Source organism: Cucumis sativus, chromosome 6 (assembly GCF_000004075.3).
Source record: "Cucumis sativus cultivar 9930 chromosome 6, Cucumber_9930_V3, whole genome shotgun sequence".
Taxonomy (NCBI): domain Eukaryota; kingdom Viridiplantae; phylum Streptophyta; class Magnoliopsida; order Cucurbitales; family Cucurbitaceae; genus Cucumis; species Cucumis sativus.
The window spans coordinates 2,141,282-2,155,702 of NC_026660.2; the positions used below are offsets into that span (position 1 = coordinate 2,141,282).

At 29.6% G+C, this 14,421-nt stretch overlaps 2 protein-coding genes across 4 annotated transcripts; one reads left to right on the top strand and one right to left on the bottom strand.

The window, feature by feature from the left end:
- Nucleotides 1-2,494: 2,494 nt before the first annotated feature.
- Nucleotides 2,495-4,678, bottom strand: LOC101208454. Of its 3 annotated transcripts, none has more exons than XR_004217241.1 (3): nt 4,295-4,678; nt 3,930-4,031; nt 2,495-3,027 (listed from the first exon to the last, which is right to left on the bottom strand). XR_004217241.1 is itself a non-coding variant. In XM_004138312.2 (2 exons), the coding sequence occupies exons 1-2, from the start codon at nt 4,628-4,630 to the stop codon at nt 3,951-3,953; spliced, it is 417 nt and encodes a 138-aa protein (XP_004138360.2). In that variant the 5' UTR covers nt 4,631-4,670; the 3' UTR covers nt 3,787-3,950. The 3 variants fall into 3 exon arrangements, 1 of the variants encoding a protein (XP_004138360.2); XR_004217240.1 differs by having other exon boundaries at nt 2,495-3,151; XM_004138312.2 differs by lacking the exon at nt 2,495-3,027 and having other exon boundaries at nt 3,787-4,031; nt 4,295-4,670.
- An 8,852-nt stretch (nt 4,679-13,530) lies between these two features.
- LOC116404676 lies at nt 13,531-14,421 on the top strand. Its single transcript, XM_031887951.1, has 2 exons — nt 13,531-13,829; nt 14,103-14,421. Exons 1-2 carry the CDS (start codon nt 13,563-13,565, stop codon nt 14,184-14,186), a joined length of 351 nt encoding a protein of 116 aa, XP_031743811.1. The 5' UTR covers nt 13,531-13,562; the 3' UTR covers nt 14,187-14,421.

Genomic DNA, 14,421 nt, shown 5'->3' on the forward strand with positions numbered 1-14,421 from the left:
AAATTATGTGAGAAAAAAGGAAGAAGGTTTTGAAAGGGCAAATATGGAAAAGAAAAAATTGCATGTCTATCATAAGTGAGTCCTAACATAAGAAAGCTATGCTAACAACTCCTCTTTAGTGGATGTCAGAACTTATTCCTTTGTCATTTTCCATTTGTCCATCTACTTATTGGGTTCAAACTTCAAACAAAGAAACATATATTCACTCCATAGATTTAATATGCAGCCCTCCAAGTTCTTGAGTTCAAGCAAATTGTAGAATCAACAATTGTAGTCCTTTTAACTCCTATTGATAAGCTTATACATGCCCTAAAATATATTTGATCTTAGATTTTCCTCCTAACAAATCTCTTACCATTTTAAATTTAAGTCTAACAAGTTAAATGAATTATTCGTTTTTTTTAAAGAAAAACGTATCAATTGTTTATAAAACCTGAGGACTTAACTGCAAGGACCCCTCGTGGTAAACTATATTAAATATAAAACATTTAAGGCATGTATAATTGAAACTTTTAAATCTAACTCGACATTTTAAGGTTTTAAAATCATTTAAAGAAAAAGAACATGACTTCAAAATTAAAAATTAGAAACTAAACATACCATTAATTTCTATATATATCTTTCCAAATTGCTAATCAAGAAGCAAATCGCTTATCAAACTTCTTGATTGCAAGATTCATGCATGTACATAATTTTTAGAAAAATTACATCAAGTTATAAGAAAATAGAAAAAAAGTTATTCATAGCATCTCTTTTCTTTATATTGCAAATATGACAAATATGATAAATAATTAGATAATAAAACGACTATCATAGAACTATCAAAGGACTATCCGTTTTTAAATTTGCTACTGTTGCAATTTAGAAAATATAGTGACATGGGTCTGATTATCATTTTTTTTTTTACTCTTTTTTGCAAACGTCCATAAATTTTATAAATAATGGATTTAAAGAAACACAAGTTTTTTTTTAAAGAAGAAACAATTTCGATAATTAAAATCAAACATTCTGACTATCATGGACAATGAAGGGGTGAAACAATCAGTCCAAAATTCTGAAGAGAAGAAAGAGAGCATGGACAGTAAATTACAAACAATCTTTGTTACAAGATCGAGGAGGAAAAGAGAATTCCATCGGACCAGGATAAATCATTGAATTATAAATTTCAAAAGGAGAAGGAATAAAACTTAAAGAGTGAATTTCTTCACCAAAGATTCAACATCAACCTCCACCTAAAAACTAGAGAACCCCAAGTCGATCACAAATCTTAAACCAGCAAGAAGGGTCGTTGCTTCACCTCCTTCAGCCTCTAACAAACTAGCCTTGTATTCATTCTGCATTGACAAAATCTCGCCTTTTCTTTTCAATTCTAAAAATTAATACCGAATATCATAATGACACGCCATATATCAATATCCAGCTTCAACATGGCCAACCTCGGCAACGACCACATCCTAGATCTAGAGATAATATCAAGATGAGTAATTTGACTAGAGTTGGACGGTGTGTTAAATGAAAATTTTGAGAAAGAAAATATTTATTATTATTTTATTCAAATTTATATTTTCACATTACTAATCTTCTTCGTAAATCCATACATTCACACGTGGGTTTTGGCTCTATGGGTACCCAAGTTTTGGAAAGGGTGAGGAGATAGACAAATGTAAGTATGTCTATGCCTCCACATGCGTAGTTGTTTGTCCGTCGGTTGAACTTTGCACTGAGGGAAGTGGAGGAATAATAATATATAGTTTTGCTAAACACTTTCCAAAATTGAAACAGTTTCAAAATAAATAGTATTTATTTTAATTAGTTTTTTCTTTTCGCTTTACTAATGTAACCGTTGGAGTCTTCACGCTCGCTAAATGTATCAATCTCATATGCTTTTCACGAGATAGAATATAGAAACGATTTCTCTCCCAAATATTTTCTTTATAGTATTCCGAGCATTTGAGTGTTTATTCTCCACGCCTAAGTTTTGGAAAGGGTGAGGAGATAGGCAAATGTAGATATGTCCGTATCTCCACACGTGTCGCTGTTTGTTCGTCGGTTGGACGTGACACAAAGGGGAGGGGAAGAATAATAATATATATTTTTGCTAAATACTTTCAAAACCCGAAACTGTTTCAAAATAAATAGTATTTATTTTAATCGGTTCTTTCTTTTCTCTTTAATAATGTGACCGTTGGAGTCTCCACGCTCACCATATATATCAGTCTTGTATGTTTCTCACAAGATAGAATATAAAAACGATTTCTCTCCCAAATATTTCGTTCTTAGTATTTCAACCATTTGAGTGTTTATCTAAGTGTTGTGAATTTCGATTATTTTTAGTGCAAAACTAATCGAAGAACAACGCTGTTTATCCTGAGGATGATGAGTTTATTGAAATTGCTTTGCACAAAGGAGTTGAGCCGTGAAACGGCTTAAAGAGAGCGAGATTTGCAGTGAGCCACTTCTTAACCAATTTCTGTTTTCCAATACTCGTTTTGACTAGGCGAATTGACCAAACAAATTGACAAATTGGCGTTCTGACCAATAGGCGAATTGTTTAGTAGGCAATTTGATCAATTGGTGATATAAACATTACACGAGTTGACCATAGAAGGCGTTTTGACCAGACGAGATACTTACACTTTACGCGAGATACAAGGCAAGGAAACACACATTTTGTCTAGACGTTAAAACTACATAATGCATCACTCTTAGAAGATTTGCAACAACAATTTTAAGACGTCTAGTTCTACTGTGATGACTGGACCATTCCAAGGCGATTTGATGTCCTCTGACCTCGAGCGCCCTTTTCGCTTTGAATGAGCACATTTCAAAAGATGGAAGCAAAAGATGTTTTTCCTCTTGTTGACGAAGATTGTCTGCATGTTCCACTAAAAACCCAAAAAATCTAGAAACCAATCTAACAGAGGAGCAAATTAAGGATCTTAACGCATGGACAAGACTAATTCCATCTGTAAGAATTTTAATTCTTAATGGTTTCACTGATGTTATATGATTATTACAATACCATATCTACAAAAAAAACAAAAAAAAAAATATGAGACGCGTTACAAAAGAAGTAAGATGCTGAGGAAGCAGGATCCAAGAAGTACATGGTAACCCGATACATGCTATATCAAATAACTGATGATTGGATCTGTGGAGGCTCAATCACATGAAATTCAAACGATAGCACATAAAATTATCAGCAAAGGTATGACGTTAGACGATCAATTTGAAAATTAGTGAGTATTGATATACTAGTTAGAATATCAATTTGCTTATATACAAAAGGAACATTTCTTAAAATAACAAAATAAATTAAAATATTTACAAACGCAAAATTTTATATTCTATCAAAGATACAAACTAAAATTTTATATTCTATCAAAAATACAAACTAATAAGCTTTTATCAGTAGCTATCAATATCACTGATAAGCAAGTCTATTATTGATAAAAATTAAAAATTTTATTATATGTTATAAATATTTTGTCAAATTTACTATTTTTTATAATACACAGTCAATTTCAAAATATTTTTTATAATACACAGTCAATTTCGAAATATTTAACTATTTTCCAAATATTAAAAAATGAATTAAAATATTTACAACCCAAAATGTCACTATTTATTTAGGTTGGGATAGACCACAAATGATAATCTATTTTTTTTTGTAATATTTGGAAATATTTTTTTTAAAACAATTTATTTAAAAACTGTGATATTTACTCTGACCTATAATTAATTCAAATAATGCTAAGAAAAATAATAAAAAAATCAAAGAATAAATTTATAATACAATCACTAAATTAAATAACTAGGAAGCTTGGAATTTCTTTTCTTTCTGCTACTTCATACACTCTAATTCATGTAACCATAGCTACAAAGATCTCAAGCTTTAGATTACTTTAGATCATACAAACCAGCCACACCTGATTATTACAATATACATATTAGTCTATCTGACCACCGCCGCCAGTGCTCCACGGCGGCCGCGGAGGAACATGTGGCCTATAGTACTCACTTTCTTCCTCCTACAGAAAAACGCAACACAATCTTTAAAATTGAAGTTATTGTACAGAAAAGTTCGTCAAAAATGGTCCAATTAATGTAAACCCTGTTTCTGTTTTATATTGTCAGCACGTTGCTCTTGAAAATTTAATTTGTATATCATTTCAATTTCATCCGCAGGGTTCTATAAGTTATACACTTAAAACTTAATGTTCAGTATTTGGAAGAGTTAAATTAAAATAAAATAACATAAAAAGAGGGAGAGAGTCGAGAGAGATAGGCTTACAGAATCGTCATGAGGTGGGTCGACCGCCGTGGAAGGCGGATTTGAGCCGGCGGTGTAGCAATCTTCCAGTGAGGAGGACGCTGGACGGTAAGGTGGGGCATCGCGTTTAAAACCAAAGAACCTCAAAATGGAGATGAAAGGTTGAAGGATTGAATCAAAGATTGTTAAAATGATAGAACAGTGAGGAATAGGGTGAAGATCAGATTCATTATCATCCTGCTTCTTGCTCTTTTCAGTTGAACCTTTCATTTTTCTTGGGTAAGTTTTGAAATCTTGCCTTGAATTTTCGTTTCTTTTTCTTTTTGCCGACAAGAGTACGTCTCTATCTCTGTGCATCGTCTCTTAAATAGGCTTTAAATATGAATACACAAAACACTGACAGACAATATAGGAATTCAGAGTGCAAATTACAAAGAGGTATACTGCCTTAACGTCATTAAATAATTCATGTTTTTCGAGGTCTCTGTGAAAATACAATCCAACCCCCTCCTACCTTTCCATTTCCTACCTTATTTTCTACACATTAACTACCTCATCTCTAGTTTAATAATCAAAAGAGTCCAATTATATTAACATAGGACTATGATAACTATTTTACTTCAAACGTGTGTTTAATATAACGAGGTTAGATTATAGGAACACACATCTTTAAACTTTTCGAGTTTTAAGAGTATCATTACAATTAGTTTTTAATTAAAATAGGAAGTACTTTCATAAATAAGGTTTTTTTCTCAAAAATAATAAGAAAAGTAAGGTAGTATGTAAAGAAATTTCATAATTGGGGTAAAAGTCCATTTTGACCGTTTGACCCGTTTGACCACATGGCACGTGGCCAGATGATATACAACTTCTTTAAACGACGGGCAAAAGGTGATTTAATTTTTGAAAAACTTAATTAATCATGTCCTTGTTTTGGTCCTAATTCAGTCAAAATTATTAGGATTATTATGTTCATTTACAGCGAACTTCAATATCGCTATATATGTTCACTTGCATTAAAAATTCCTTCACACGTTTTTCTTTTTAACACAAACATTTATAATTCTTTCTCCCCCTAATTCACTTGCACTACTTACTTTTGAAACTATAATGAGACTTTAAAATAATTAATTAGAAGAAATTTTAGTCTAAAATTTGAAACCATAATGACAACTTAATGCATAACTAAAGGATGTTTCGTAGAACTAGGAAGCAATGACACTTTAAAGTAATTAATTAGAAGGATTTCTAGTCTAAAATTTGGAATTATAATGACAACTTAATGCATAATTAAACAATGTATCTTGGAACTTGGAAGCAATGAATTAGAAGGGTGCTATGAAATTTGGTATAAACTTTTTAAGTTAAGAAAAAGTTGTATAATTTTAGGTAACTTTTATTTAAGCTTTCAAGGATTTTTTATCTTAAGTTTGTAAAATGACCATAGTTTTCATGCAAATAAAAATGCATTTTCGTATGATTCTACATTTAAAATTAAAATTTATATGAACTAAAATTTTGATTTATAAACTAAGCATTATTTTAATCTTTCTCTGCGACATCATTGCCTTGTTGTCGTTGTCTACGTCGAATGCGTCTTCAATCCGTGTCGACAACGTTGAGTGGGAGATCTGAAGTTGTTTAAATAGATACGTCATACTTAAAAATGTTTTGTATGGTTCTTGAAAGTTGAGGAATTTAATATTTACTTATTGTATTTCAGAAGAAAAAAATGTACATAATATTTTGAAGTCAATCAGGCGCTCACTTCCTTTTTTCTAGAAAATGTATTCAGATTGGTTAGTACTATACTTATTAACAACTTATATAAGTTAAAATTAATTGGTGCATATTTTTTCTTTAATATTGAAATGCTTAGCATCAAAGACGAAAATATTTCTTCTAATACCTATATAGGTACTTAAGATTTGATCACATAAATCTCAATACGATTAAGAGATTGGTTAAGAGTAGACTTCTAAATTCATTAGAAGACAACTTCTTACCTTCATGTGAGTCATATCTCAAAAGAAATAATGACCAAAAAAAATTTTACCGGAAAAGATTTCAGAGCCAAAATACCTTCAAAGCTTGTACATTCAAACCACTGTAGACCAATGAATGTCAAAGTTCAACAGGGTAGTACGACAAAATTTACTTGAAAAAACTGGATAGGTACTTTTACTACTACAAATTTGGTCTTTCCTAACGCACACAAATTTTGATTTCTTGATGGTTCATGGCAAATGGCCATTTTTCTTGATACAATTAATGTTTATCTTGACGATCATGTACGTCAACAAAACTCTCCTTATTTTGTTGAAGAAATACGAAAAAACGTTAAAAAAATTGTGAATTTTTTATTTCATTGATGGGCAAAGTCTCTTTAGTTTTGTTGATGGTCTACTAACGTCAAGGAAACTATTTTCCAATGAGCAATAAACATACAAAAAATAATATATTAGTTGACGGGCAACACCCATCAAGTTAAATAGGTTTTCTTGATGGACGAGGCCTGTCAAAAAATGAATTTTCTTGATTTGCAATGACCATCATTGAAAAAAATAATATATTTGTTTTGAATTTTTTGATGGGTTTAAATTTTTTTATGGATCTAGGGTTTCTTCCTGGACAAAGACAAAAAAAAAAAAAAAAAAAAAAAAAAAAAAAAAAAAAAAAAGATAATGGACAAGGTCCATCAAGAAAAAAAAATTATAATTACGGGTTTCGGATAAGATCGTGGACAAGACCCATTTAAAAAATGATATCTTAATAGACATTGTCCATCAAGAAAAAGCTATTTTCTATGAAGCACGAAATTCAAATCTTCGTTAACGGACTTAGAAAACACGATATTCATCAATAATATTCCTAAAGTTTTACTATTTTTTTTCAATTATTATTGTCTATACATCAATAATACAATATTACTTTTAAAAAGTTAACGGTTATAATTATAATTAGATTGAAATAAAAACTCTATCAAAATTAAATTAGTTATTGTATTCAACTTTAATAAGTTGAATTGAAAATTGAAAATTTAGAGTTTTTAAAATTTGTAGAAGTTGTATAATATGAGCTTAGCTCAACTGACATCTGTATATATCTTTAGACCATTAAAAATTTGTAGATTTTTATAAAATATATATATAAGATGGACAAATACCATCAAGGTAGACATTTTTTTAAAGTGTTTTGCATATCAAAAAAGGCCAAATTTATAATAATGTTATTGCTAACATCATCAACATATAAATTAGGTGAAAACGTTCATATCGTCTTAAATACTCAATATTCAACAATACCTACTTTTAATAGTTGAGTAGTTTCTCAAACTTGCAACCTCTTAACTACTCAATATTCTATAATACCTACTTTTAATAGTTGAGTAGTTTCTCAAACTTACAATTTTAATAATGTTTTTCAAACTTTGGAGACAACAAATCGAACTGATTAATATATTTAGTTAACCAACTTGTTTCAAAGACAATGAGAAAACATAAACACAAGGATAAGAATAAAAAAAAAAATATTAAATGGGACCCATAAAATTCGTGATATGCAAGTAAAAGTTTATTTCTTTTTATTAGGATTAGATTTTTTAAATATTCTAAAAACAAAGATATATTTGCAACAACGTCGAGGAAGCATGCAATCAGGTGGATCCAAAAACCATACGTAGGAACACTATATAACAAAAGAAAATATACATAGTAGACGAGATTTGTATCCAAGACCTTGGAGTACTGAAGGGGACACAACTACTATATCAGAAGCAAAATTTAGAAATAATAGAGCATTATTTAATATACAGTGTAATCTGACACTTCAAAACTAATATTAAAATATAAAAATTAAGAATGTGAGAGAAGCACGTGTCTCTGACCTCTTAATAAATTTGCCCGTTTATGCAATCTTCTAAAAAATTATTATATAATATAATTTAGCTTTTGTATGGAAGAATTGAAAATTTTGATTGAAAACACATATACCTTAACATAATGTTACATAACGACTATATTTTAATTTTATTTAAGAATATTGGTTAATGTTTTGACAATAAATTTGTATCTATTTGTTTTAACAATTGATCCACAAGTTGCATGAAGCAAGGACTATATCTACATAACCATATATAATATGTATTTTAACCCAAACAATAAAAAAGATTAAAAGGGTTTAAGAGGTTTGATTTTTTTCTTTGAATAGTTTAAGAGAATAATCAAATTTGATCATTTTCAAATGTTTGGTCACAGCCCCTAAATGAAACAGTTTTCAGACCAACCCAATGTGATGGTCAACCTCATTTTGACCAATCACAAATTATTATTATCTCTCATTGTTTATATGCTCTTATTGAAAAGTTGCATTTATTAATATAACCACTATACATAGGTTGATTCAAAGGTTGAATTTATTAATATAACCACTGCATATAAGTCCATCCATCCCCAGATACTCACTATCCTAAATATTTTACTTCTTTAGTTAGATGTTGTAGCTTAACCACCACCTAATCGTGCTTGTGACTAATTTGTTTATAATCAAATCATAATCGTCAAATCAAGATTAGTTAATATGGAAGATTTGAATTGATCTCAAACCCCAAATAAAGTAATTCTTAAACCTAAAATTTGAAGGTTTATCTAACACACAACGTACTTTGTTCAGTACGGTGTTACAACATTCTCCAATAACATTAGAAATAAACATATATAGAATACCATCTACGGCTGATGGACACTATGGGTAGAGAAAAGATGATTTTACTAATAGAATGTTAAGAAACTACCATGTTATACTTATTTGTAAACACAAAACAAATAGTACAATGACACACAAATAGATCTTGCAAAAACACTTAGGCATTAGTGAATAATCAATGGACTTCCGCTCCTTTTAAGTCTAAACTCCGTCTCATCTTGATTTTTATCTTTCCTACTAATGTACAAACGAAGATTGCTTCACTTGATGAATGATCTTCTTAATCTTAAAATCATTCCTTAAGTCGAGGAACATTAAACAATGCCACAATATATTCAAAGACATCTTGACCAACAATCTAAAACATGGAAAACGCATAATACTCTTCAACAAATAATACCACCAACACTAAATCTCTAATAAGGCTAAATGGTTTTCCACTTTAAAAAGAAAGATATAATCACAATTTTTGGTCGATTTTTTACAAGCTGAGAACCAAGGGATTCATATACACACAGCAGAGGGAAGCATAAAAGTAAAGAAAGAGAAATAAATGAGGGAGATTTATGACAAAATAAAAGTGAAGAGTTTTAGTTATAAAGATCAAGTTGGAATGATCTTCAACGGTAAAAAAGAGCACTCTAATTAGCCAAAAATAAGGGAAGAGGTCAAGGAATAAGAATTTCATGAAACCTACCTAAAAAGCTGAATTGGGAGATTGACATCTACTTACTCTCTATGATAAGAAGAAAATATTATCTTATCAGATTGTGTTCTCAACTCCATGATTATGTGGTCAATCTCTTGAGTTTTTCAGTGATTAACGAAATTACTATGACCATTGCAAATTAACAAAGGATAAGCTGGCTTAACACAAGCGAAAGCATATGACCATCATTCTATATGAAACAGTATTAATCTTCTCTATTAATAGATTTATAAAGAAAAAGTAATGGTTGACACTTGTACAAATTGTATGTGAACACTCCAAAAATTAAGATAATTTTCTAAGTTAATTGTCTTAATTTTGTTTAATTATGTTTAAATTTATTGGATTTTTTTTAAAGATAATTTCATTTCGTGGATATTAGAATTAATTAGATATTTGTTGGATGAATATTTAATTATTTAGAGGATTTGAATTTGTAGTGTTTGTTGAGAATTCGATTTAATTGTGTGTGATGAGGTTTAAGTAAAGCTATGGAAATTATTTGGTTCCATGAAAATTGAAATTTATTAAATAATTTGAATGTTATTTAATTAAGTTGAAGAGTGAAAATTTTATTGAAGCTTTCGTAATTATAATTATATATATATATATAATTATTATGAAAAATGAAAGATTATTATATTTGTTAAAATATAATTATTTAAAAAGAAAGATATTGTATTTGGTAGAGAAGACAAAAATAAATTATTTATTGGAGCATAATTATTTGGAGAGAGAATATTTGTTTAGAAGAAAAAAAAGTATAATTATTTTGGTAAAATAATAAAGTTGATTTAAGGGAAGATTTAATTTAGGAAAGAGAATGTAAATTTTATTTAGTTGAAAAAGTGAACTTAATTATATGATGAAATATAATTATAATTGTTTTTTTTAAAAAAGATAATTGTGAAGTGAGATGATTGATTTGATTGGACAAGGAAAGATTATATATTTAATTAAGAGAGTAATGATTTTAATAAATATATATGTTTATTATATATTTTGATGAGAGAATAATAATAATAAATGAATATTATTATTATTATTGATGGCTATAAATGTGTAAGAGTTTGTTCATTAAATGAATTTACTGAAAATGAAAATGAGAATAAAATTAGATGTATAAAAATGAGAATAAAAACATATGTATACATATTGATATTGTATGTATATATCCTAAAAAGAAAAAAAATGATGTTAAATATTATTATTTGGGTCTATAAATAGCATTAGAAAGCTTAAATTGAACAGAGAGGAAAAAAGAAAAGGTCATTCATCTTCTCGCTAAGATAACCGTGCATGCACTTGCAAAGTTCCTTTGACAAATTTTAAAGATTTAAATAACGAATTTTTTCCATCAAGTTTAAATTGGTTTCAACCTCAACTTTGGGTAAGTTAATTTGGAAGAACTCTAGGATGAAAGCTAATTGCTAATTTTATTGATTAAGCTACTTAAATTTCCTTTTATGATTAGGATTAAATTAATTGGAGAAATTTTCCTGTCAGCAAAGAAATATTTTATTACCTAATCTTTTAAATAAAAGATTCTACTATTCGACCTTTAAACATAAAATTAAAAGCTTGTATGTATTTTTCATTATGCATTGATGTAGCTAAGATGTATAACGTGATGATGTTGATGACTAATGTAGATGACTGATGTTGATTACAGATATGTTATGATGCATGATATATTAATCACATGATAAAGACGTTATGATTGATATTCATGTCATGTTATGATATTTATGATGTTACAACATGCTTTGGACTATGGTGTGTTGTTGAGATTCTACCCCATATATATTGTGATCTTATTTATGGGATCGATCACTCGAAACGACTAGGGGTGTTCCTTAGCTTCAGGATCGCTCGTATGATTTACGAGTGTACCTACAAATCACATGCACGATCAGGGGATAGTTTTACTGTGTATGCAAGGTCACTCACATGACTACGAGTGTTCCTTGAGATTGCTCGCACGATTAAGGGTGTACCAACGCATCTCAGGCATGTTTAGGAGTGTATGGATTTATGGATAGTCATTTTTTGACAAAATATTATTGGTTGGAAATATTTTCATTTTTTAATTTTTGGTTGCAGTGTTCAATATATTTTGTTTTAGGCATGAAATTTATATTTGAAATTTAATTTCGAAGTATACGATATTATTAATAAATATGAAAAAAATTAGAATCGTCTTTGTCACATTTGGTGTGTGGACAAAAAAGAAACAAATATTATTTACCGACAAATTCAACGTGGGGAGAAATTTTGTTTTTGCCGATAAAAAATATTTTCGTCGACAAAAACAGTTTCTGATCACAAAACAAATGTGGCTAGAAAGTTTATTTTTGCCTACGTGATGTGAACATGGGTAAAAATACCTTTTCGTCAATGTTTTGTTCGTGGTTAAAAATATCTTTTCTACCAACAATTTTAATTTGCGTGAGCATTTCTGCCGATGCAACGTAAAAAACGTGGGTAAACTAAAGGTAAAGACGACAGTGGTTTGACCACACAGTGTGCTCACATAAAAAAAATGTCGACAAAAGCTCTGTCCACGTTTTTTCTAAGATCTGTCCATTTTTCTGCGTCGACAGAAACGAAAATTCTTGTAGTGTTAGATAATGTCTTACACGACTTTATAGCATAAATATAATCTCAACAATTTCACACTTCAACTAAAGCCAATGAGACATGCATTTCAGGGCCGAAACTCCATATCAACAATAATATGCCATAGAAATATATAAAGCTAGCTAGTGTGCCACAAACATCTTAAACCTATAAATGGTTTAAATAGTAATCACTAAATAGGAAGTAGAATTTTGAATCTCCACATACCATGCACATCTTAGCATTCTTATATGCTTGCATTTTTATTTATTTCAACAAGAAACTCCTCAACATAAGGGTTACAACTTGTTACATTTCTCAAAAAAATTTTAAAACTGTTTTTTTGTCACATTAGTCTATGTATTGAACTGACATATTGGAATACTTTCAGATGTTACTTGTTATGAGGATAAAAAGACAAAGTAATGTGAAGATTTGAGTACATATCTACCTTTAGATATAAATGCGCTACCTATTTGTGCTTACATATGGTTACTTTTCAAACACAGACTAAATTGTGAACCAAATTCTACTCCCTATCTAGCCTCAACTTTGAAAGCACCTTTAGATAGTACTCTTAATTGAACAAACCTATATTTCTTTCATCAATTATATCTTAGATGATTAACTACATTGCTGGTCTTAATCATAAAAAGTAAATTCAAAACATAATTACTTCAACTTTTTATAAGTTTTTAGAGAATAAATTTGACCATATTGAAACTATAACAAAAATTTTCAAAAGAAAAAAGTAACTTTTAACTCAACTAAAGACGGAGAGGTTCGTGGTTAGGTGAAATCTCCCGCCCCATGTTAAAAAAAACTATATAGCATAAAATATTATAATAAACTTTTAATACAACTATGTAATTACCCAAACTCTTTTTTTTTTTTTTTTTCTAGAGCGTGTAAGAATGAAAAAAAAAACAAAGAGAAAGAGGACAAAAAATAAAAATGAACTCTTAAAAATTCATTATAAATAGTGAGCGACGTATATTGACTGTGGTAGGGTTGAAGAGAATGATTCAAAAGCATGTGTAAGTCTAAGTCAAACAGATATTTTTCCCCTTTGTAATAAACAAGTTGGTTTTTTGTATATATGAAAATGATGTATTGGGTAAGACTTGTAATTGTTTCATTCAAAACCTCAGAGTTTCATTAATTAATTAATTTCTAAACTTATATAAAGAGGACCATCAAAGAAATGCTACAGCTATATCGACACACATATTATTTCAAAACTTCTTCTTATTAGAGATGAAGAGAGGTTCAATGCTTTCGAAAAATATAGAAAAAATAGAGAATTCAAATGAAAACACCAAGAAGATGAATGATGATGATGATGTTCATGATCACTGTCCTTTCTTTTTGTCCATCTTCAAATTGGTCTTCCAAATTACCATGGCATTTTATAGGTTTCTAGGTTTCTGTGTTCCCAGTTCGACTCTGCCATCATCGGAAGATTCTTACCCCGTTGACCCACATCCGCCTCCGAAAACGGATGACCCACCGATTGAAAATTCGGTATGCTTTCTCTCTTTTACTTGAAAGGGTAAATTATATTTTTGGTACATAAAGTTTGGGTTTTATGTTCAGTAGTGTCTTTAGGTACATAACTGCATTTTTAAACTATATAAACTCTAATAAGTATCAATAAAAAAAATCTACAAATAATCCTTTGTTAAAAATTTCTCGACCTGTTATAACTTACGAAAGAAATGAACAAATATTGCATAATAAAAATGAGACACTAAGTTACTACGTGGGGGATGTTTCTTGGATTTGTTGGCTTTACAGGGGGAGGAAGAACGTGAGTTTGCTAGACGGAATCCGCCGCCGCCACCGCCGCCTAGCAATGGCGGTGGCGGTCGAACGAACTGATCACCAGGTGGCGGTGTTTTGTGGTCTAATATGGACGTCCGGTCGACAGCCACTTACAATGATCATGAATTAATGTACAAATATTTTTATCATATGAATAAATGTATTAACTTAATGAAGTTATTTTTCTTAGAGCTAAGCACTAAAAAAATAGAGAGATCTGATATGTAGTTGTTTAAAATTTCATGTTTATTCTATTTTAATTTATACATTCTTATACCTTCTTCTACTTTCA